General features: G+C 43.5%; 1 protein-coding gene across 3 annotated transcripts in view; it reads right to left on the bottom strand.

Annotated features, from left to right (window-relative positions):
* Nucleotides 1-23,313, bottom strand: part of LOC139757549 (putative neural-cadherin 2) — a 90,967-nt gene that overhangs the window by 1,275 nt on the left and 66,379 nt on the right. For all 3 annotated transcript variants that reach the window (XM_071678139.1, XM_071678138.1, XM_071678140.1), the window contains 4 exons: nucleotides 11,034-11,162; nucleotides 5,789-5,904; nucleotides 1,899-2,063; nucleotides 74-211 (listed from right to left, as the gene is read on the bottom strand). In XM_071678139.1, the coding sequence (XP_071534240.1) occupies nucleotides 74-211; nucleotides 1,899-2,063; nucleotides 5,789-5,904; nucleotides 11,034-11,162 (548 nt within the window). The remainder of the gene's footprint in view (nucleotides 1-73; nucleotides 212-1,898; nucleotides 2,064-5,788; nucleotides 5,905-11,033; nucleotides 11,163-23,313) is intronic.

Genomic DNA, 23,313 nt, shown 5'->3' with positions numbered 1-23,313 from the left:
AGGGTGATGGCTAGAAGGGAGTGTAGTGAGGGAGTTGATGGTGAAGAAGGCATCACTCGTGGTAAAGACTTACCCTACGCTGGATCAGTTCCCCTGTGAGGGAGTTGATGGTGAAGAAGGCATCACTCGGGTCGTAACCATCGACACCGTCGCCTCGCACTGTGTAGAGCAGCCCGTGGTGGTCCAGACGGTCCGCGTCCTGCGCCTCAACCTACCACACAGCAAGACGTTAGTAATCTTCACTCGACATAACATCATAAGAAACTCTGACCTTATGAAGCAGTCGAGACGTCAGAGGATAGTCAGTATTACGACACCTCCTACAACCGTAGATCCCTCGTCCCTAATCTGCAGTTCGACACCACATTCTTTGTATCATGTCTAGTGTTTCTGTACGTAGGTTTTCACTCTTATCCTGCAGTAAATTTATTTGTTCAATGAATTTTTAATCTAACAATCATGCGAAGGCCACATAGACATCATTCATTAAAAGTATAATCAACTTTTACAACCTGTTAGTCAGAACAAGAGTGGAAAATTTTACAAATGGTCTAAATTGTCAGTGGAACTCACGCGTTTCTGGTCGCAATCACTGTTCTATTTCTGTGAAAAATGCTGGAGAGTGAAATCAAAAATATAACCGAGATGATATTAATTGGAAGGATGACTATATCTGAACCTGTAATTAATTGATTTTTTCGTAAGTATTCTGTAATCAGCTCGAGAAGAGTGGTTCACTGCCTCACTGAATCTATTACGAAGATTCGAATCCAAGGTTCAGTGATTATCTGAAGTGTTGGCGTAAACTTGAACACTCTGCCTCATTGTCTTTATATATCTACCAGACACAGGAAGACATCATGCACGGTGGATGTTACCTTCGTTAAAGATGTGCACATTTGGTTCATAGACTAATTAGCTCAGAGTATCATTCATAAAGTCTTGATTCATATCATCACCAGTGAGTGAACTATGATTTGCTCCTCCTGATACATTTACTCATGATCAAAAGTTTCTTGTTCTGTAAACATCGTTTTGTCCTGGTGTGAGCTTTGCCTTTAATGATGATGTCAGAGTTTTAGTGATCAAGATCTTATTAAGCTAAATAAGCGTGTGATGTCAAGGCTGGTGATGAGAATGTGTGTGTGTGTGTGTGTGTGTGTGTGTGTGTGTGGGAGGGTGTGGTAGTGGAGGTGGTGGATGGATTAAATTGCTGGTCGCAGTAATTGGCGGCGGTGCTAACGCTGTAGAGGCGGGTGGATGAAACTGGCGGTTATGATAATGATGATAGTGGTGGTAAAGTTGTTGTATTCTACGTGGTTAGGAAGTGTTAAGAGGGCGGGGTAGTGTTGTGGCGATGAGGTTGTGGAGTTGTGGTCAGGTGAGGAGTTGTGGTAGGAGAGGAGGAGGATGCCTCTATTTCGTTGTTGTGTTTCCGTCTATGGTGGTGAGCTTGGAGGAGCCTTCTGTGTTGTTCTCCTGTCACTATCTGTAATGATTAAGAACTTACGATATCATTTCTGTCCTCCGGTAGATAACTTCGTTGTAGACCATCAGGTCATATCTGTCGGTCGTCCTCCAACCATTCTCCAACACAGTATCACCAACACTAACCTTAGTGATGGTGGCTGGGAGGTGTCGGTCGTCCTCCAACCATTCTCCAACACAGTATCACCAACACTGACCTTAGCGATGGTGGCTGGGAGGTGTCGGTCGTCCTCCAACCATTCTCCAACACAGTATCACCAACACTAACCTTAGTGATGGTGGCTGGGAGGTGTCGGTCGTCCTCCAACCATTCTCCAACACAGTATCACCAACACTGACCTTAGCGATGGTGGCTGGGAGGTGTCGGTCGTCCTCCAACCATTCTCCAACACAGTATCACCAACACTGACCTTAGCGATGGTGGCTGGGAGGTGTCGGTCGTCCTCCTCGACGACGGTGAGGTGGGGCTGCGGGTTGAGGAAGTAGGGCGGGTTGTCGTTGACGTCACTCACCCTCACCTGCACCATGGCGTGCACTGTGTGGCCGCCTCCCTCCGCCGCCACCACCAGCTCGTGCTGATGACACACACATGACCAGGGGGAAAATATCGTGTCAGACGAGTCAAGTTACTTGGTTATTATTCCATTAAACTGTTCCTGTGTGGGATAATCTAACCACGCTTCGTTGTGAAGTTATTATTATTATTTTTATTATACTTTGTCGCTGTCTCCCGCGTTTGCGAGGTAGCGCAAGGAAACAGACGAAAGAAATGGCCCAACCCCCCCCCCCCCCCCATACACATGTATATACACACGTCCACACACGCAAATATACATACCTACACAGCTTTCCATGGTTTACCCCAGACGCTTCACATGCCTTGATTCAATCCACTGACAGCACGTCAACCCCGGTATACCACATCGCTCCAATTCACTCTATTCCTTGCCCTCCTTTCACCCTCCTGCATGTTCAGGCCCCGATCACACAAAATCTTTTTCACTCCATCTTTCCACCTCCAATTTGGTCTCCCTCTTCTCCTTGTTCCCTCCACCTCCGACACATATATCCTCTTGGTCAATCTTTCCTCACTCATCCTCTCCATGTGCCCAAACCACTTCAAAACACCCTCTTCTGCTCTCTCAACCACGCTCTTTTTATTTCCACACATCTCTCTTACCCTTACGTTACTCACTCGATCAAACCACCTCACACCACACATTGTCCTCAAACATCTCATTTCCAGCACATCCATCCTCCTGCGCACAACTCTATCCATAGCCCACGCCTCGCAACCATACAACATTGTTGGAACCACTATTCCTTCAAACATACCCATTTTTGCTTTCCGAGATAATGTTCTCGACCTCCACACATTCTTCAAGGCCCCCAGGATTTTCGCCCCCTCCCCCACCCTATGATCCACTTCCGCTTCCATGGTTCCATCCGCTGCCAGATCCACTCCCAGATATCTAAAACACTTCACTTCCTCCAGTTTTTCTCCATTCACACTCACCTCCCAATTGACTTGACCCTCAACCCTACTGAAGTTAAAGTAACATTTTTTTTTGGCATTTTGGTGGAGTTATTTGAAGTCTGATAGATTTTTTCTCCTCCTTCTTCTTGACCCCAGTTATTTCAGTCACACTTCATCACAGAACTCATCTGTATCATTGCTCACAAGGTATGTCATTGTCTTGAATAGTTTTTATCGTGCTTGATGGCTTAAGTTATCATACCCAAAATGTGCCATCATACTGGCTATCAGTCTTAACAAGTCTTATAATTGTAGATTCGTTACTGTGTTAAAGGAGTGACTGCAAATAAAATGCTCGAAAGCATTTTGTATCCAGACCTAACCTAACCTAACCTAACCTTCACATGAATTACCTTCTCGACTTATCATTTAGGAACGGAGGAAAGAGTCATTCCAGAGGTTGTATGTATCTGCTCCACACAGCAGAAACTGGGAGGTACTTGATGATGAAGGATAACTCGATAGATAGAAATTAAATAAAGTCGAACAACATATAATGCGATAAGTCTCACGATGTGATTAGAAAAGTTTACTATCAGCAGTTGAAAATATTACTCACCACTGACTTACAAAATATGAAACTGAGGATCACTTGCCAATACCTGAAAACAAATAACAGATTTTTTCCAAAGACACAGAGGTTTTAACACATTGTGCTGGTGTACGGGGCAGTTGGTGAACATACGTAAGAAATGATTTTGCTGACAAATCTTTTTTTCTTTATTCTTTTACCCGATATTCTGTTGTGAATATGTCCTCCCTACCCTGGGACTGGCAGGTTCAATCGGATGGCGTGATCGTATAGACTGGGGTCGATAGTGAATTTTTTATTTTTCCTGGAAATCGTATTATGCTTTGGTTGACTTAGCCTCTCTCTCCCTTTAGTCTCGTAGTAGTGAGTGTTTAGCCAGCGACGATCAAAGGACGTTTTCCAGGAAAGTGTCTTTGTGTCTTGTGTCTGGTCCCTTGACCTGTTATATGGTCACTGTCACTGTATAACTGGCAATGACACCCTAATTACTTCACTTTTCAAGCTACACATTCTTTTGTTCTTCCTTCAAAGCTGTTTTTGGTGATATCTCGATACGCTTTTATAATCTTTCATACATTTTACGTGTTTTTGAAGCTATATTGTGCGATCTCTTATTACTGGACTCGACTTTTTGCCTTTGATTTATAGACAGCTGAGGCAAATGACTCAGGTGTGGTAGATGATGGTCAGCGCCGCACATTACAGCAACACAGATCATGGGTCAATCTACTGGTTGCCAGTCCTCACCGTGGGTCCATATCAGGACTCCACATCCAGCCTCATAAGGGCCTTACATGTAGCGAGAGCCATTATGGCCATATACGTATCTTGAACATAATGTTCAAGTCTTTCAAACTCGTGGTTATAACTTGACGTGTTCGGCCTTGATGATTCTGACAATCATAGTATAGACTAAAAACCCACATGATCGACCAACCAGCCAAGTATCACAATCATCCCGCGTTCAGTTTGACTTCGAATGGAACTTGATCACGTGATCCACAATATGGATATTCGGTTCGTTGATTCATCTTTTAAACTTTATGGTTTGATACTTGAAGTTTACAATGCACTGGGAAAAGAAAGAAATATTCTTATTGACCAAAAATGAATTAACTACATCCTATAAATCACATAGTGGCTATCATACCTGGTTCTCGACCCTGACTTACCCTTAAAACTTCATCTCATACATGCTTGTGTTTGTCATTCATCAGTTCACAGATGATATCCCATACCATCGAGACACAGCTGACGTTTCTTCTTCCTCTTGTTACATTTCTCTATGGATCTTGAGAGGAAGGTCGCCTGGCACCCACCAACCCAGCGACCTCAGTAATTATCTTTCAGGATTTACTTAATTTCCTCCGGGATATCAGGATCTCCCAGGTCCAATTTTAATGCAAGATCCTTTTATATAAGATAATCCAATTGTAGAAACGTAATTTCATATCATGATCAAATCTTTATTCACGTTGCGTTGATACGGGTATGGGGCGGGAAAACCCCTCCTGCTGAAGAATTTTCTACGAGGTCTCCAGCTGTGGCTCTTACCAGGAAATGGTTTCAGCCATGTCTTTCCTGAGCTCCAGACTGACTAGCTGTGGTAATTCTAACTCATCCTTGATTAGGAAGATGGAATTATGTAGATTACAGATGCTACAGGAAGTATTTCAACCTTGAGCATACCTTCATCATTACAGTCAGCTTCTCTGTATCGAGTTACTCATCATTCTTGCCTGGTCTCCAGCCCAGCAGCTCTGTGTAGGAGACAGTCTGGCCTTGAGCCTGCACCTGACTACAGGAGATCCACACGTCCTCAGGTAAAGGTCACATCCTAAACTAAGAGTCCTCGTCACTCAGCTCCCTCCTTGCGGGGTTTATCCCCAATTTCCATTGGTTTACCAGAATCAGATCATAACGACCTGCGAAAAGAAGTCAAAGAGTTTTCCAGAGCGAGGCTGAAGACGTTCTCGTCGGTGTATTTCGCCACCAAGAAGCAGTAACACTTGTAATGATCAGCGTTACAGCTTCCCTCACTGTCATGATCTTCCTCGTTGTCATATTCCAAGTCACAACCCGTCATGGTCACAGCCCCTACCACGTTCACAGCTTCCGTCACTGTGACTGTCTCCCTTATCGCTACATACCCCGTCACCGTCACTGCCTCCGTCACGTCACATTCCCTGTCACTGTCACCGTCACAGCCTCCGTCATTGTCATAGACTCACCTTGTCTTGGATCTCGTAGTCTAGAGCGGCGGCCAAGGTGATGACCCCAGAGTGTTGGTCGATGGTGAAGAGTCCGTCCTTGTTGCCCCCAGTGATACTGTAGCGCACTGCTTGGCCTGAGGGAGGACAGGAATACAAGGTACACTAAGAATCGGTACGTTGGTGTACCACACATCCTGGCCTGTGGGAGGTGAGCTACACAAGTTACACCAGGAACTGAAATGCGGTTCAAGACGTTGCTGGAGGATGGTAAAGTGCCGAGGGAATTTAAGAGAGCAAATGTCATTATATCTTTAAGGAATGTGACCTGGAAGTTGTGGTAGCTACAGACCGGTCCCTCTGGTGAGTGTGGCTTGTGAGATACGGGTGGAGAGGATCGACAGGCATGTGGACCAGAGGGAGGATAGCAGTATGGACTCCGAGAGAGGAGGTCATGTGCTATGAACTTCATCTACGTTGTAGCCCAGTGAACAACGTAGGTTCTCTCAGTAAGGAGAATGTTTTCCAACTCTTGCTGGTGTGGTGAGGATGAGAACCCAGGGTCATCCCAGTGTTCACGCAGCGTCCCCCTCGCTGGTCACCTTAACGTTCCCAGCACAAGATGATGCCTCGCTTTCACGAAGGTTTAGAAGCCTCCTGGAAGGCCCGATCAACTTCCATGAACACCTGCATGATTTTTTGAAAGTGGGAGAAGCAGTCTGGACACTGTAAAGGTCTGGAAGCAGCAGAGGAAGTGAGACGAGGACATGATGATAATACGAACCAGGTTTACAAAAAAGCTCTATAGGAAATTGACGATGGAAGTGGCTCGAGGGTGTGAATAGGTAAAAAAATGAACGAACTGCAGATAGGATTGGGGTAAGGGAGGATAGAAATTCTGAAACCAAAATATGAGCGGTGCAGAGAGAGAGAGAGAGAACGAGAGAGAGAGAGAGAGAGAGAGAGAGAGAGAGAGAGAGAGAGAGAGAGAGAGAGAGAGAGAGAGAGAGAGGACGGGATGGAAGAAGTAAATAAATGAAGCTGTCGGATACCGTGATGTCAAACGTATAAAAGTTGAAGAAACAGTGAGTGTTGCGTCATGGAGGAATATGGTGCTCGGCAGGACTGCTGGCGAGGACGAAAATGATAACGGATTCAGTACAGCGAACTGTGCTCTGCTGTAGTGAGCATCATTTTGGAAAATACTGAAGCTGGCATGAGTCTTTGTGAGGTATGAGGAGGTCGGACGAAAGTGGAATTGATATCAAATTGATATCAAATAATCTGAGTTAAGATGAGATGGTTTATTGCTGTGCCCAGGCAGAGGGGAGCCACAGTACCCTACCGAGGGGAGCCACAGTGAGCAGGCAGAGGGGAGCCACAGTACCCTACCGAGGGGAGCCACAGTACCCTACCGAGGGGAGCCACAGTACCCTACCGAGGAAGAGAACGTCACCTGGAGAGACTCAAGATAACATGATTATGTTCAGTGGTATGAGGACCTCCCACCTGCAGCTATAATGAAACAAGCGTATCTTCCTCCTGTCTCTCCATCTAACTCACGTAGTTGTCACTGGCTACAGGTGAGGAACACACCAAGAATGGCTTGCAATCTTCATCTGGATATCTCGATTTTAGTAGTCTGGGGATTCTACAGATTAGTCGTAGTTTCCCTACCATAATGTGATCATTTTTATGGGGGAATGTGACAGTGGTTTAGTGCTGCACATAACTCATTTACAGCTGTAATCTGCTTTATTGTCTCCAGGCTGCTACACACGACCCAGGTCTGTGGCACCTCGCCTCTCTCCATGCTACATACGACCCAGGTCTGTGTCAACTCCCCTCCTTCCATGCTATATGGTTTGCCCCAGGCGTTTCACATGCCCTGGTTTAGTCCATTGACAACACGTTGACCCCGGTATACCACATTGTTCCAATTCACTCTATTCCTTGCACACCTCTCAACCTCCTGTATGTCAGGCCCCCATAACTCAAAACCTTTTTCACTCCATCCTTCCATTTTTCCAATTCAGTCTCCCCGTTCACCTTCCTCCCTCCATTTCTGACGCATACATCCTCTGTCATACTTTCTTCACTCATTCTCTCCGCATGTACAAACCATTTCAAAACACCCTCTTCTGCTCTCTCAGCCACACTCTTTCCATTACCATATATCTCTCTCACCTTTTCACCACTTAATCAAACCACCTCACACTAGATATTGTCCTCAATATGACGTGGTCCACCTGAGGGTCGGTGGCTGTACTGACAGAATTCATTGTAAGGGTCGGAAAGAAATACCTGGAGTAGACATTCTCACTGGACCACTAAGAGAAAAAAACAGGAGTTATGGAGGCAGGGAGAGGGATTAGTTTCTGCTTCAGAAGTGCTTTCAAAACGATGGATTGTTATTTCATACACAAAGACAAATACAAGTACGAGATTCACTTGTAGATGGAGTAAGATCACTGCTAAACTCCACCAAACATCAACCATGATTATCTTGTAATTTCTGAAAAATTGAAAATTTTGAATAATTTACTTAAGCCAAGCGTGTCTGTGTAGCCTGACCATGAACTAGTGGGGGACCTCCCTGTACCCAAGACAGAACCTCAAATAAAAAAATAAGAGAAAAATATTTAGAATTGAAACTAAAATACTCGGAGGCAGGGGAAAGGCATAGGTGGAAAAAATGAGAGGAATGGGGGAAGGGAGAAGAGATGGAGAGCTGGGAGATTGGAAATTTCGAAAGGAAAATGTCTGTGAAATATCTGAAGAAATGCTGGGAGCCAAAAGGGCTGTCAGCATATCTTCCAGGGGTTGATGGAGGGAGGAGGGAGCATACTGCCGGGTGGAGGGAAGATGTAAGGAGACACTAGAGAAGAAAACGGAGAAATCAAAGATACGGCCACGACGCAGGACACGAGGCATTTGTTGTAGTGATAAAGTGGCGCGATAAGAAACAGGACAAATGAAAAGAAGAACAAAAGAGGAAACATGAGAAGATTCGGATCGTCCGTAGAGAGAATTCAAAGACACAATAGAAGGAATTATATCATGATAGAATCTGGCAAACGGAAAGTAAGAAGGATTATTCAAGCTCTACGATACCATAGATCTTGAAGACGTAATAAGAAAATCTTATTAAGTAAACTAAACAGAATGAAGATGGGAAAGATACCCCAAACGAACGTCATGAAGAAGAGGACTTAGGAATAGTACCACCTAAGGAAAGAAGAGAAGAAAATTACGAGGATAAGAAGAAGTAACAGTAAAACTCCCTAAAGATGACAGAATGTTTGAGATATAAAAGTTCTGACCCCAGTTTATGAAACATAGAGGGCTGGAAATGTCCCGGAAGACAAGGGGTGAAAACAGAGACAGTCTCCACATGTAGGTCCAATACGCATTCTGAAAGTTGCGGTAATTACCATGGAGTCTCCCCTGCAAGCCACACAACCAACTTATACGAAAACGTTTTGGAAAGAAAGAAAAACAATTATGAAACCACTGGTGAGAGGACAGCAATATGGACACAGAAATAATGAAAGCACAGTAGATATGAAATTAAATTTAGGGAAAGTAATTGAAAAATCGTGGGAGTTTGATTATATATATATATATATATATATATATATATATATATATATATATATATATATATATATATATACATACATACATATATACAAAGAGAGAGAGAGAGAGAGAGAGAGAGAGAGAGAGAGAGACTAAACAGACTGACAGATTCTTTTATTGAAAATTGTGATTGTATTGAGGAAAACCACGAGACAAGTGTCAAATTGAAAGTGTATTTAAAGATCACTGTTTATGTCAACATACAAAACCAAGAATAGTTTTTGGTATCAGTGTTGGTTCACACACGGGAGTGTGGCATCACTCTTCTTATATCTTCATATATGGACGCTGGTATAAAGGGATTTAGAGAAGATAGAATGACACAAGGTGCCCGAGATGCAATGGTTTACGAGAATGATGACATTTCCTGGTGTGGAAATAACTGATCGCTGGGAAGAAGATGCATAACTGTTGGAATGACTGACTGACCCAGGCTGGGGTGGAGGAGGTCGTGGGGAGGGTAGGAATACTTGAGGCCACGGAGGCTGGAAGAGAAATATCTGAATGTTGTTAAAGAGGGAAAGTCAGTGAAGGACGCAGCTGGAACCATACACCTGGGAAGGATTTTCTTCGAAAACAGAAGGATATGCGACACGACCGACGGAAAGAATAGCGAAATAGAAAGAAAAATCTGAAACTTAAACCATTCAGTCGAATCAGAAGAAGTAAAAGAATTTTTCTTCAGAATATCTTTGACTGAATACCAGCATACGAAGCAGAGGCGAACAATTACTTCAATAGGTGAAGACAGAATAATGGCGGCTGGAATGCCAACACTGAGGACAATAAGTGGAGAAACAAGGCCAGATCGAACCGAGGGAGTATGGCAAGCAGTGGGTACAATCCCAGTGAGAAGACAGACAGAGGCAAGACAGCTGAGATGGTCTGGAAATTTAGAAAGAATGGAAGAAGGAAAGGTTGGGCGGGCGAGGTGGATTTGTGGATTGGATGACACAAGAGCCGGAGGATGACCAAGGTGGACACAGAGGGGAGGAACCCCTGAACAAACACAACCTTCCAGGCACACAGGAGACGGTGCGTCTGGCGAGAGTCGAGTACAGCGGGAGGCTGGCTCCTCTGACAGCATGCAGGTCTACCCCGGACCTGGTATATATATATATATATATATATATATATATATATATATATATATATATATATATATATATATATATATATGTTTACACACACACACACACACATGTGTGTGTGTGTAATTACCTATCTATAAGGTATGGTGAGGGAGATCTGCACTGGTGAGACATCTCCCGTGTGTGTGTGTGTGTGTGTGTGTGTGTGTGTGTTTGGTTAACAAGAAGGTGAAGAATACCCTCAAGAGAGCTTTGAGAGCACGGGAAGCACAGAGAATCAGTTGACAGATGAAAGCTGACGTGGAAGGAAGGGAGTTTGCAAAGGAAGAGGAAGGTAAGAGGAGAGGAGAGAGGGTCACATTCAGACGAACGTGACAAGGGAGGACATGGTGGCACATGAAGGGTATAAGGGAGAACAAAGTGTTACAAGAAGAGGGTAACGGAGATCAGAAAGCCGTAGGGAGGACAGAGTCCCACAGGACAGGAGGGGGACAAGGAAGGACATAGGACTTTGGAATGCCATCGTGACTGACCGTTCCTGTGTGTGGCGTTGACGGTGAGGACGGTGGCGGCCAGGTGGGCATCTTCAGGTAGCACGGCGCAGTAGCGAGACTCAGAGAACTCCAGCGGCCCAACACCAGACCCAGACAGCAGCCGCGTCGCTGGAAGTAGAAAAAAGGGAACCCAGTAAGATGATGAGCAACAACTGTTACTAAAGAGGAGAGGAAATATGTAAGGAAAAACATCGAGTGACAAAGATGGACAAATGTATGTTGATGATATTGTAGGCATTTAGAAACTCATCCCTGTTTACCAGAAGTTAAACAGCATAACTTCACTACAGCCTCCTTAACTTCTGCATGAAGTGGCTGCTGTGAGGAAGACGGAATGACATTTACTAAACAAGTTATGACGAACTTCTCAACTCGAATATCAGTTTACATCATTGTAACTGTTCTCATCCCTTACTCTGATGAAAACATGTTTAACACATTTATTCCTGAAACCTGCCTGAAAGTGAAACAAGATAATGGAGTATTACAAATTTGTAATCTTTTACAAATGACTGAAACATCAAGACTGTTTCAGAACAAAGAATCTATCATTTCTTCCATGCAAACTATGTCGTTCGGTTGGGTGTTCATCACAGTACACTTGTTACCAAGGGTCGTTGATTTTACCTCATGTTTCCTCTCAGATGGTTACGTACATGGTTGTTTAATCATGTTGTTTGTCGCCGCCAAGTCAGTAATCAGTGTCTTCTGTTTACAGTGAATTTTCTCCTACACAGAAATGAGTCGCCGCACCAGATTATAATCATACAAGTCTCATTACGTTATGTCATCCATGATGTGAGCGAAGACTCTGGGTTATTACCCTCATTATTTGATAACTGTTGTTATTGTAATTCATCTATATCGTTGATGGTTGTAGTAATATCCTGACAGAACGTGGAGGGTACCTCACATGTGTGCGCCAGGCATAACACTGGTGTGTGTTAGATCACTACACATGAGAAGCGTGTTTATAAAACACTCTGGGTTCGTTCCCATCTGTCTGTCAGCCAGTACAGGCAGTTACTCAGTGTTAAGTTTCTTCCTGCCATCGATATCCCAACTTCGCTTTTCCTTTTTACACCGCCAGCATCCTTGAGTCTGTTCTATACTTTCCTGAAGTCTGTCTGCACACTCCTGAAGTCTGTTTGCACTTTCCTGAAGTCTGTCTGCACACTCCTGAAGTCTGTTTGCACCTTCCTGAATTCTGTCTGCACACTCTTGAAGTTTGCACATTACTGTAGTCTATCTTCATAGGCCTGTAGTCTTCTCCATATTCATGGAGTCTGTTCACATGTTCCTGGAGTCTATCTGCATATTCCTGGAGTCTGTGTTTACATTTCTGAAGTTTGTCTGCACATTTCTGAAGTCTTGCAAAGTTTTTCATGCACCAACATTGCTGTTTCGTCCCTCCGACTGGTTTTCGCTTTGTGTTTACAATACATCTTCTACCGTCTTTGAAATGTCTGTAGAGCCTTCTTCTTCCTCATCTTGTTTAGGTTTTTCTGCTGTAGGTTCCTGTACGTCCTCCAGAGATGGTGTCTAGTTCAGCATGAAGGCGTGTGGTGGCGCCCCGCCCTGACATATACTTAAGCTCATCATGAATTGATGACTACATAAAAGTAATAGGATTATCAAGGAAACTGTTTCATAATACAGTAGTTGAAGGGAATGGAATCGCCACTACAGGAGTATTGAAAACCTCTTGTAGTGCCTGTCGATCTGCTTCTGTAGGAGGGACAACATGTTATTTACTGCTGGTGATGGTGTTATTTTCTCTCTTTAATCTTTAACTTTCCTGTAGTTAACATGCAAAACCCTGACCATTGATCTGTCTCCAACGTTGTCGTGGGTGTAGCGAAGATGGCTCTGTGTCCTTGAAACTGTGTGTCTGTGTCTTGGAGGACACATACCCTAGTATCTCTCTCTCTCTCTCTCTCTCTCTCTCTCTCTCTCTCTCTCTCTCTCTCTCTCTCTCGTTGGCATGTGTAGATCTTTTCTGTGTATTTCCACACTGAGGAGAGAATGACAACATCTTGAAAATAAAGCTAAAATGTTTCTCCTTGTATACACGAGCATGAAGGACGCCTTCATGCAACTGTTAAACTTCACGTAACTTCTGGAAACGCTGATTTCCATATGACCTAATACAGGAAGAGAAGCGTCGGTTTGATTCGTGCTGGATAACGGTACCAGCAGCACTACAACATATCTACATCATCTCTACATCAAACTATGTTCAAAGGGAGATGGAGTAGATATGATTTATTAACTTCCTTCAACATTATTAACGAGAAAATCGAGAAAATATATATATATATATATATATATATATATATATATATATATATATATATATATATATATATATATATATATATATATGGCGCAGATTTGCTAATGTTATTAGTGAGAGATGATGAAGGGCGAAAATGACTTGAGTGGTTATTGATGTTAACACAACACATATTTCCAAACAGTTTCGTGCACCAGGCCTCGTGAGACTTGGACAGATGCAGACGCCAGCCTGTCTTCCAATATCCATGTGATTCTCTCTCTCTCTCTCTCTCTCTCTCTCTCTCTCTCTCTCTCTCTCTCTCTCTCTCTCTCTCTCTCTCTCTCTCTCTCTACTGTCAGTAAATACCTACCTACGAATAAAGATCAAAAGAGCCGTGAGACTTACGTGTTTCAGGTTTAATATGGGAGATGGACTGAACGCCAGTTACCCGCACGGGAGTGAGGAAGAAAGAGGAAAAAAAAAACAGCAACCTGGATAAGGGAGGGGAACCTGACAGCCTCTGTAATGATCGTTAACTGTGTTGACGTTGTAGACACCCCCACCCCTGTATCCAGGTGGGCAGCACCTCCCTGGTCGATGATTGCCTGTCGCGTGCGAGAGAGAGAAAGAGAGAGAGAGAGAGAGAGAGAGAGAGAGAGAGAGAGAGAGAGAGAGAGAGAGAGAGAGAGAGAGAGAAGCAAGTGATTGAAAAAAAAGATGAACTAATTCACCAACACAACTGAATACATACAGATATCACAACAATGTAACCCATACTAATACATCTATAACCATAATTTTGTCATAATAAAATTAACGACAACAACTGGGACAATATGACAGCAATGACATTCATATGACAATATCATGACTCACGTAGACGAGTTAACACGCGGATATATCTTTACCGCTCATACAGTGGCAGTAGACGGTATCATACAGTGGCAGTAGACGGTATCATACAGTGGCAGTAGACGGTATCATACAGTGGCAGTAGACGGTATCATACAGTGGCAGTAGACGGTATCATACAGTGGCAGTAGACGGTATCATACAGTGGCAGTAGACGGTTTCATACAGTGGCAGTAGACGGTATCATACAGTGGCAGTAGACGGTTTCATACAGTGGCAGTAGACGGTATCATACAGTGGCAGTAGACGGTATCATACAGTGGCAGTAGACAGCATAATCTGCAGTTTTCACGTGGATTACGGCCAGGGGCAGAGATCCGACCAACATTTTCCCTTCGTCTAATTAAGCTGACGTGATGGCGTGTCTACTGAGAGAGGATTAACTGCCTCACATAGTGATTAATGCCTGAGTTTCTTGCCCCGTGATCACTCCGGCTGGGAGCTTGCTCTGCGGCGCCTGTAGAAGGCCTGGTGTATACCGCCTGTAGAACGCTTGGCTTGTAGCACGCCTGTAGATAACGTGGCATGTGGCGCCTGTAGAGGGCCTGTAGAAAGCTGAGCGTGTAGCAGCTGTGTAATGCCTCTAATTCAAGGTTACATTAAAGACGAAAACATATTGCGTCTCTCTCCACACTATGTGGTCTTGTAGCGCTAGCTCACTGCCCGGGCAAGTGAAGGTGAGGGAAAACGTCGGGTTGGAGTTGGCAGATATTTTAGGAAAGTAAACACAAGAAGTGACCACCTGATTATTCTTCATAATTGTCACTTGAACTGCGGAGCGGCTTCTGATCTGCCAAGAAAATATGACAGTGTGTGTGTGTGTCTGTGTGTCTGTGTCTGTGTGTCTGTGTCCCCAAATTCACATATAATTCGTCTTCAGTTTTAGATTTGATTTAGGAACAATAAGATACATGATTTCTGTGTGAGTAGTTTAGACTAATGTGTTCATATATAAGTTACAAACACCTTCAGCTTGCCTCATGCCACCATCAAAACCCATCAAACATGCTTAAGATCAGAGCTTTGACTCTCTCTCTCTCTCTCTCTCTCTCTCTCTCTCTCTCTCTCTCTCTCTCTCTCTCTCTCTCTCTCTCTCTCTCTCTCTCTCTCTTATATCACAACTTGGGGTACACATATTGTTTATCATAAGATACATATCCCATAAGATTGTTGCCGGCATCCACATGATCAGAGGAGGGTGGGCGTGGGTGACATAACACTGTCGACATGAAGTAAGGAGAAGCTGGTCTGGGGCTGCCAGGCTGACGAACCTCCCCCAAGACTTTGATACCTTTTTGACATGAAAATGTTTGATCTATAGATGGCATAGTCCTTGAGCACGACGACACACGATCCTTCGACGCGACGACACACGACCCTTCGACACGACGATGCGACTCTTTAACCAAGCGACACGACCTTCAACACGGTTATAGAACCCGTGGGTAGGATGGCCTTAGCTTTGACCTGACCTAAGGGTCGTATCGCTGTCTTAATGTAGTTACTTCTCTGTACTAAAACTGTCAGGATTTAGTAACTCAATTGCACTCTGGTGTTGCAGACTTTCCAGAGCAGACAAACGTGAAAGAAATGTCTGTTGTTATATATATATATATATATATATATATATATATATATATATATATATATATATATATATATATATATATATATATATATGAAAACCATCTGAAATTAACATTATGTTTCCAGTATATTTTGTAATATGATTAGCACAAGATATATTTCCATCAATAAAACCTGCATTTTTTCTAATTATCAATTTACTGTAATATTTAATTGTGCATCTGTGGTTCTGTAACTCAAATATTCTTTCAGAGGTCTATGAAAGCATTACCTCATTCAGTCTGAAACTTATTATTAAAACATGTAAATATTAGAAACTTCAGGAGAGTCATTAAGGTTGAAGGGCAAAGAAATATATTCTCAAGAGACGAGGTTATGTGACATACGTTGACTTTCCAGCAACCTTACCCAGTCTTGTGTCTCATGTCGGCCTAATGTGCTAACACTCTATTATTCACAGGAGCAGAGGGGGGGCCGTCTCTGTTAATTACGTAGTTCATTAAGACAAAATATATTCCAAGCTGCTCGGCTATGGAGAAGATAGGGCGAGAGATAGTTAGATAGATATAGAGAAAAAGAAAGACAGAAAGGGGAAGAAATAGAAGAATAGATGAGTAAAATTAGATATAGCAGACAGGTAGAAAGACAAAGCCAAACAAACAAAAATAGACTCAGAGACAGACAGACACAAATAGATATCCAAAGCCAAACGACAGAGTGTTAAGCAAGTTAAGTTGTATACAGACAGACAGACAACCTGACAGAGAGATAAACACAGACATTAACCAGGTCAAGATGTACATGGCTAAAACCAGACAGACTTACAGACAGACAGACAGACACAGTGGAACCCTGCCAGAGGACCGTGTCTTGCCCCAGCCTGGGCCCACATCACAGTCAACCTGCCAGTAATTGCTTTACCATCCTGATAATGACGCCGGAACCGCTAGTCCTCTAATTCTGTCTTAACGACCATTACTGCTCAATAACCTCACGTCTTCTTAAGATTATAACCGCAAATAAAGTGAAGTAATCAGATTATTCAATACTATTTGATTCTAACGTAATTTGAAGTAATCAATCATGATTAGAGAGCAAAACATGGAAGACTGCGATTTAGCGTCGGAACAAATTGCATTAAATCACACACCTAAGTTTTGCAGATGATTATAAAGTCGCGATCATTTATTCGACACTTCAGGGAAATAATTCCTTCTCATCAGGATCCAAGCAGAGGTAAATGTAATCCTGTGCGACCCCATCATCACTTCTTGTATGAGGAAAACCTGTGTACAGAAACGTCAATGTTTATTGACACGTTGATGGTCCTCACTATACTCGCGATGATGTTTATTCATTATCAGGTTAATTACTTGTCGACACGTCGCTCCGCACACAAATGTCGACTACAGTCACAACAATCCACTTTCTCTACAGGCGCTACATGGTGAGTTAGTTCTCCACAGGCGCTACATGACGAGTTCTGTGCAGGCGCTACACACCGCTCTCTCTGATACAGTCAGCTGCTGTCAGACCTTCCATTCATTATCTCGTGAGGCGGTAAATCCTGGCAATAGACCGTGTTACGCCTCATTATGTTCAGCCACATTAGACAAAGGGAAAATAAATTACAAGGATCCCAGTCTTGCTGCAGTAATTCCCATGGGAGAAATAGTGACTCTTGATAGATAAAGTGACTCCCAGTGCAAAGATAGCGAGTCCCACAGCTGAGATAATGACTCGTAGAGCAGAGATAATGACTCGTAGAGCAGAGATAATGACTCGTAGAGCAGAGATAATGACTCGTAGAGCAGAGATAATGACTCGTAGAGCAGAGATAATGACTCGTAGAGCAGAGATAGTGATTGCCAGGGCAGAGCTAATGTAGTGGTATTGATGGTTGCATGAAAGTCATAACCAAAATAATGATACATTATCTTCACACCTGTGTGTTCTGATCTGTTTAGTGTGCGTACCTATTTATCTTTTAATATGTGAGTATCTTCACACACACACACACACACACACACACACACACATATGTGTGTGTGTGTGTGTGTGTGTGTGTGTGTGTGTGTGTGTGTGTGTGTGTGTTTCATATCCTGGCATTTAATCCTTTGACAATCCTAGAACTAAGCATCAGTTCCTGTAATTCCTTTGTGTAAAATTTCGGTTTTATGAGCCATTGTGTCGTCGTGAAGCTTCGTGTCCAGTCCCTGGGTATGAAGGTCATGTATACAGGGCGAATTCATGTCTCCAACAGAGGTTCTGAATAAGGAAAGTCTGAATTCGAGGATTTTCTTGGTTTCACTTTTAAGATTGTTCGAGGAGTCACAAAGAAGTGTTTCGAACCATCCGTGTTAGCGTTTCGCAGTTTTGCCAAACAGTGATGTGAAAGCTCACACCATTATGATTCGGAACTTCACAGTACATTGGTTCAGCGATCCGTATACAGTCTCTCGAACCCCCACAAGACAGAATAGTAAAAGTTCACGATGTAATGACTCGATGCTTCACGATGTAACGACTCGGTGCTTCACGAGAAAGTAATTCAAAGGTTTAATGGACAGCAAATGTTCGCTAGCAGCATGACCCGTCACAAGAACGCTGTGTTCCTGTCACATCCAGAGGACGTGCGAGATAGGCTTCCAGCGCAACGATGGAGCCTGGAAAAAAAAAGATAATTCCAAGATTTCTCCAGGATATTACATCCAGCTTTCTTCCACTTGACATTCCACACCAGAAGCTGGTGGCAGACGAGGAGTCTCACCAACGCTTCCCTTCTGATGTGCTGCTGGATTTTCCCTCCTTAAAATCGGTTTGTGTGTGTCTGTATCTCTGCATGATGTGTGTGTGTGTGTGTGTGTGTGTGTGTGTGTGTGTGTGTGTGTCTATTAGTTCTGACGCCGTTTGCCTGGAATCTACTTGAAAGATAACGATCTATCAGCAACCACACTGAGCCACAAGTCCATAAGAATATTATGGTCGATCCCTCAGTAAATGGTGAAGCTAAGTGGCTCCACCAGAGTTCGATAACCCCTTCCTCGGGTCACCAACCCGGGTACCTCGTCTCCACCAGGAGCAGATATCATGACGCACTTAACAAGATAACAACATTAGCAAGATAAAAACATGATTCATCTATGGGTGATTTTACGAGACTATAACATTTGCCTCAATGCATCCATTTAGGTATATATATATATATATATATATATATATATATATATATATATAGAGAGAGAGAGAGAGAGAGAGAGAGAGAGAGAGAGAGAGAGAGAGATGATGTTTCATGACACACACACACACACACACACACACACACACACACACACACACACACACACACACACACCTTTCCTTTTCAGGTTGCATAAGTTTGCTTTTCTTGGCCAGGCCACAAGATATTCCTTAATATAAGAGACCATAATGAAGATTACCTTGGCAGCTGCTCTTTCCATAACTCTCCTTAAAAGCAGCTACGAACCCCAGCCCAGTGTTTCTCCTGCCTTAACTGCTGGGTGAAGTGGACCACCTCCACAACACCACTTCCTCGGAAGTGAGGGTCGAGGGTAGACGCTTCCCTGTGAGTTCCTCTGTTTACATCCGTAACGCAACCTGGACGTGACGCAGTTGACCACTGATCGTTTACCTGCTGTTGTCAGTTCAACTGTTCTGTTGTATTCATGCTGTACTTTTCTCAGTCTGTTGTACTATATACATAGTGTACAGCAGACTGAGGAAAAAATTTCACCGTAAATAGATCCACCACATCTGCCGCAGTGGTAGTAACGTGTGCTTCCTCACACCACCCAGCCATTGTGGCCAACTCTCCATCGTCTGATTAAGCTCATGAATTTCGTGCTGATAAGGACGCAGGATGACTCTGGGTCACCATCCAACATTCAGTCAGAGGGTCGACGCTACTGCTCTCCTTCCTGGTCCGCTCACATAATCGTAGTATATTGTTCTAATCAATGTTTTCCCTGGCATGTAGATGGACATCAAGATATATAGCGTATCGTGCACCTAAATCATTGGCCAAGAGTAATCAAAATATTAATATCTTCATACTCCAGATGACAACTGACCACATACCCACCACTGAAGCAACAGATTCACAAAACTTCCCTCGAAAAGATAAATCAAACTAAAGTATTTAGATGCGAGGACACTGACTTATACTGTCCAATATATCTGGACCGTAATGGTTCCAATTGCCTTCGATTTGTCTCCAGTCGCGGCCGAGAGAATCCAATACCTCTCGTGCAGCATCACCCCCTCCTGCTGCCTCACACATAAATGCTCAGCTGTTAACCAGGATCTGACCCCAGTCTGGACGTTAAACGTTGAGATGAACATCTCTCATAAAGGTCGTGTTACTCGCTGGTCAGGTTCTTTGTTCTTGTCCATAACACATCTGACGAGATCCTTGCTTTGTTAAGTTTTACATCGCGGGTAATCAAGCAACGAAGCTGTACCATCTGTTCTGAGAATATATATTCACAAACGTCAAGTTTATGGGTAATGTTTTCTGGTTTACCTGCGCATTACGAGGCACCAATGAGAATCACGTCATTAAGGTAACCCATCCCTTTACATTAAGACCAACTGGCACAGATCATTTCACCTATTCCCATGGCAATTCCTTCATTAGACTGTCAGGATCATGCTAGTTACTCTTGCTCGTTAGTCTGTTTATGGAGAGAATCGTTTTGTATACACAAGTGTGACGTATGACAGTTTTCTGCTGTACACACACACACACACACACACACACACACACACACACACACACACGTACACACACACACACACACGTACACACACACACACACACGTACACACACACACACACACATATATATATATATATATATATATATATATATATATATATATATATATATATATATATATATATATATATAGCTGATGGTATTCGGAGTTTCCTGAGGCACGACGCCAGAATCTTCAAGACCAGTTCTACTTGGAGACGAGAAAAACATTTCTAGTTGGAACTTCCCTCACAATGGGCGAGGCGCCAGACGCACATCGTAATCAGCGATGGAGACTCCAATATAGACATGGACAAGTAGCCTCGTCTATTCTTCATCAAGACAAACAACTCCAATACCAATAACTCCTCGGGACCACACGTTAGTCTTACCATGGTAAACTCGGCTGACAAGGCAGATGGGCGAGCAGTAATCTGTAGCAGGTCCGTAGCAGCAGATGAGCAACAACAGTGGATGCAACAACGGTGCAGGAAGAACACTTTTCCTTGCAACGAGAGGATTCAAAGCCTCGTAATTCCCCCCCAAAAAGTATCAGGACAACTACGACCATCGCCAGACATCTTCCGTTGATGATGAATTCACCTTCGAAGTTGGAGGTTACCTGAGCTACCACCAGTACTACCACACCACCACACCACCACGCTCTCAAGCTATATCATCCTTTATGTTTAGATTGTCCAGCCAAACCCACACATAACGCCGATCAAAGTTAACCTTGCGATGCACGTAATGGTACGTCATTCTTGTGGTAAAAGGAGTCACGTCGTACTCCAGCGAAAGAAATGTCTCTTCCTGTCACTATTACCTTATATTTCGGGATGGATAGATATAATGGATGTTTACCTTCAAAAATCTTTCTGTATCCTGTTACTACGTTGATTCATCAACGGAAGCAGCAGCCCCAGTCCTGTGGTGACTCTTGGATCCCAGAAACAGGAAGACCAGACACCTGGGAACATGTTGACGAGAGTGAGGCTAATGCTAATTGAGTTAGCTCTACTTGTGCCTCGTGTTACGTGCAGGAGTTTCTCATCCATCGTCTCATCTTACACTGATCCTCATTACAGCAATATGCTTTGTCTTCAGTAATACTCACGCTTTACACTCTGGCCGAATGTAACTCATTTGTTTTCCTGTGTTTGTGCTGGTTAGTTACATATTGCATCTTAAGTTGATCAGTATTGGTCAAGACGATTAGGGCGATGCATCTTCCTCCACATTCATGGCATCAGGCAATGTATGTACACTTATCACAAGTGTATAGAAGTTGATGTGACCTCATGCGCTGACCTGGTGACCTCAGATTTCATACTCTCATAATCTGACCATCTGACATCAAACCTCATACCCTCATGCTTCAACCCGGTGACCTGAGACATACTCTCATGCATTGACCCAGTGGCCTCAGGTGTCATACCCTCATGATCTGATCATGAGAACTCAGACCTCACAATGACAAGAATCCAGTGGCTGGGAATGACTCAAGTTAGTGACGTGCTGCCACACACAGGTTGCGGGAGCAGGCAACGGGGGTTTTCTCTCACACAACATGCCTCCTCCTCCTCCTTCTTCACTTTCCTTATTACTGTCTAATTTCATTTTTTCATCCCTTCCTTCCTCAAGACCTTGGCTCAATTTGCAAAAACTTTGATGCTCAGATAATAACATTAACTTCCTTTCATGTAGTTTTGTAATTCATGTTCATTTCCCGAAAATATCATTTGATAACAGTCTAGGTCGTGAACCATATGACCCATCTACGTACCTCACTTTACTACTGTTACGTTAAACGTAACTAAAATGCTCCTTCTAATACTTAATACAACTATGAAACAATATTTCTTTCTTTAATCAGTGTTATTCTCAGTGATGAATAACATAACTCTGTTCCAGACCCCCACTATAAGTCTTTTTGCTAATGATAAATAGATCCTACCATTAGAGCAACTATCGACCTGTTATTGACCTCATCTGTCCTAAATACCATTTAAACTGTGAATGTTTTCCTAAGAAAATTTGGTCATCCATTTCCCGGAGTGGAAGGAAATATATCATGATGATAAACGACCCATTACCTTACGAGGTACTTGTGTTCTGCGGCTTTAAAGGGGCATCGAGCAGCCATAACACATCCATTACCGACCCTGTTACCCTCCTGACCCTATGACAAAAGCTTCCAAAGTTTCCTTTGATTTAAACCCAAGAATTGGAACCTAACCCTGAGACGATCTGAGAAAGACGAATGTCACATATCCTCTAATACTATATCATGACAGATGTGTTGGCCTGGTTTTAGCATGTCAGGCTCGGGCTGCACCGACGTCCTCAAACTACCACACATCTGTTCCACCAACACAACGATGAACTGATTCAATCCATCGTGTGTACAGCAGCAGCGTCGTACCTGACTAGCCACTTCGGATGATCTGCCACGTCCTCTCCCGCGTGAGAGGCAAATTGTTACCCACTACACACCGGCGCTCTGGCGAGCTGGGAGCTGTTTATCACATGGGGAGACAGCGACCTCCATTGATGCATGTGGGCGAGGAACAGTCCGTGTAATACCCAGCGCATTGTCTAGTCCGAAATGACAATATTTGGTTAGCGGCTTAACTCTGAGGACGATGTGAAGGAGGAGACACTGTCCGTCTCCTACACACGCGGTCGACCCTTCTGTGAAGCA

Source organism: Panulirus ornatus, chromosome 27 (genome assembly GCF_036320965.1).
Source record: "Panulirus ornatus isolate Po-2019 chromosome 27, ASM3632096v1, whole genome shotgun sequence".
NCBI lineage: Eukaryota > Metazoa > Arthropoda > Malacostraca > Decapoda > Palinuridae > Panulirus > Panulirus ornatus.
The sequence above is the reverse complement of the archived record's forward strand: the minus strand, read 5'-3'. Positions and strand labels throughout refer to the sequence as shown.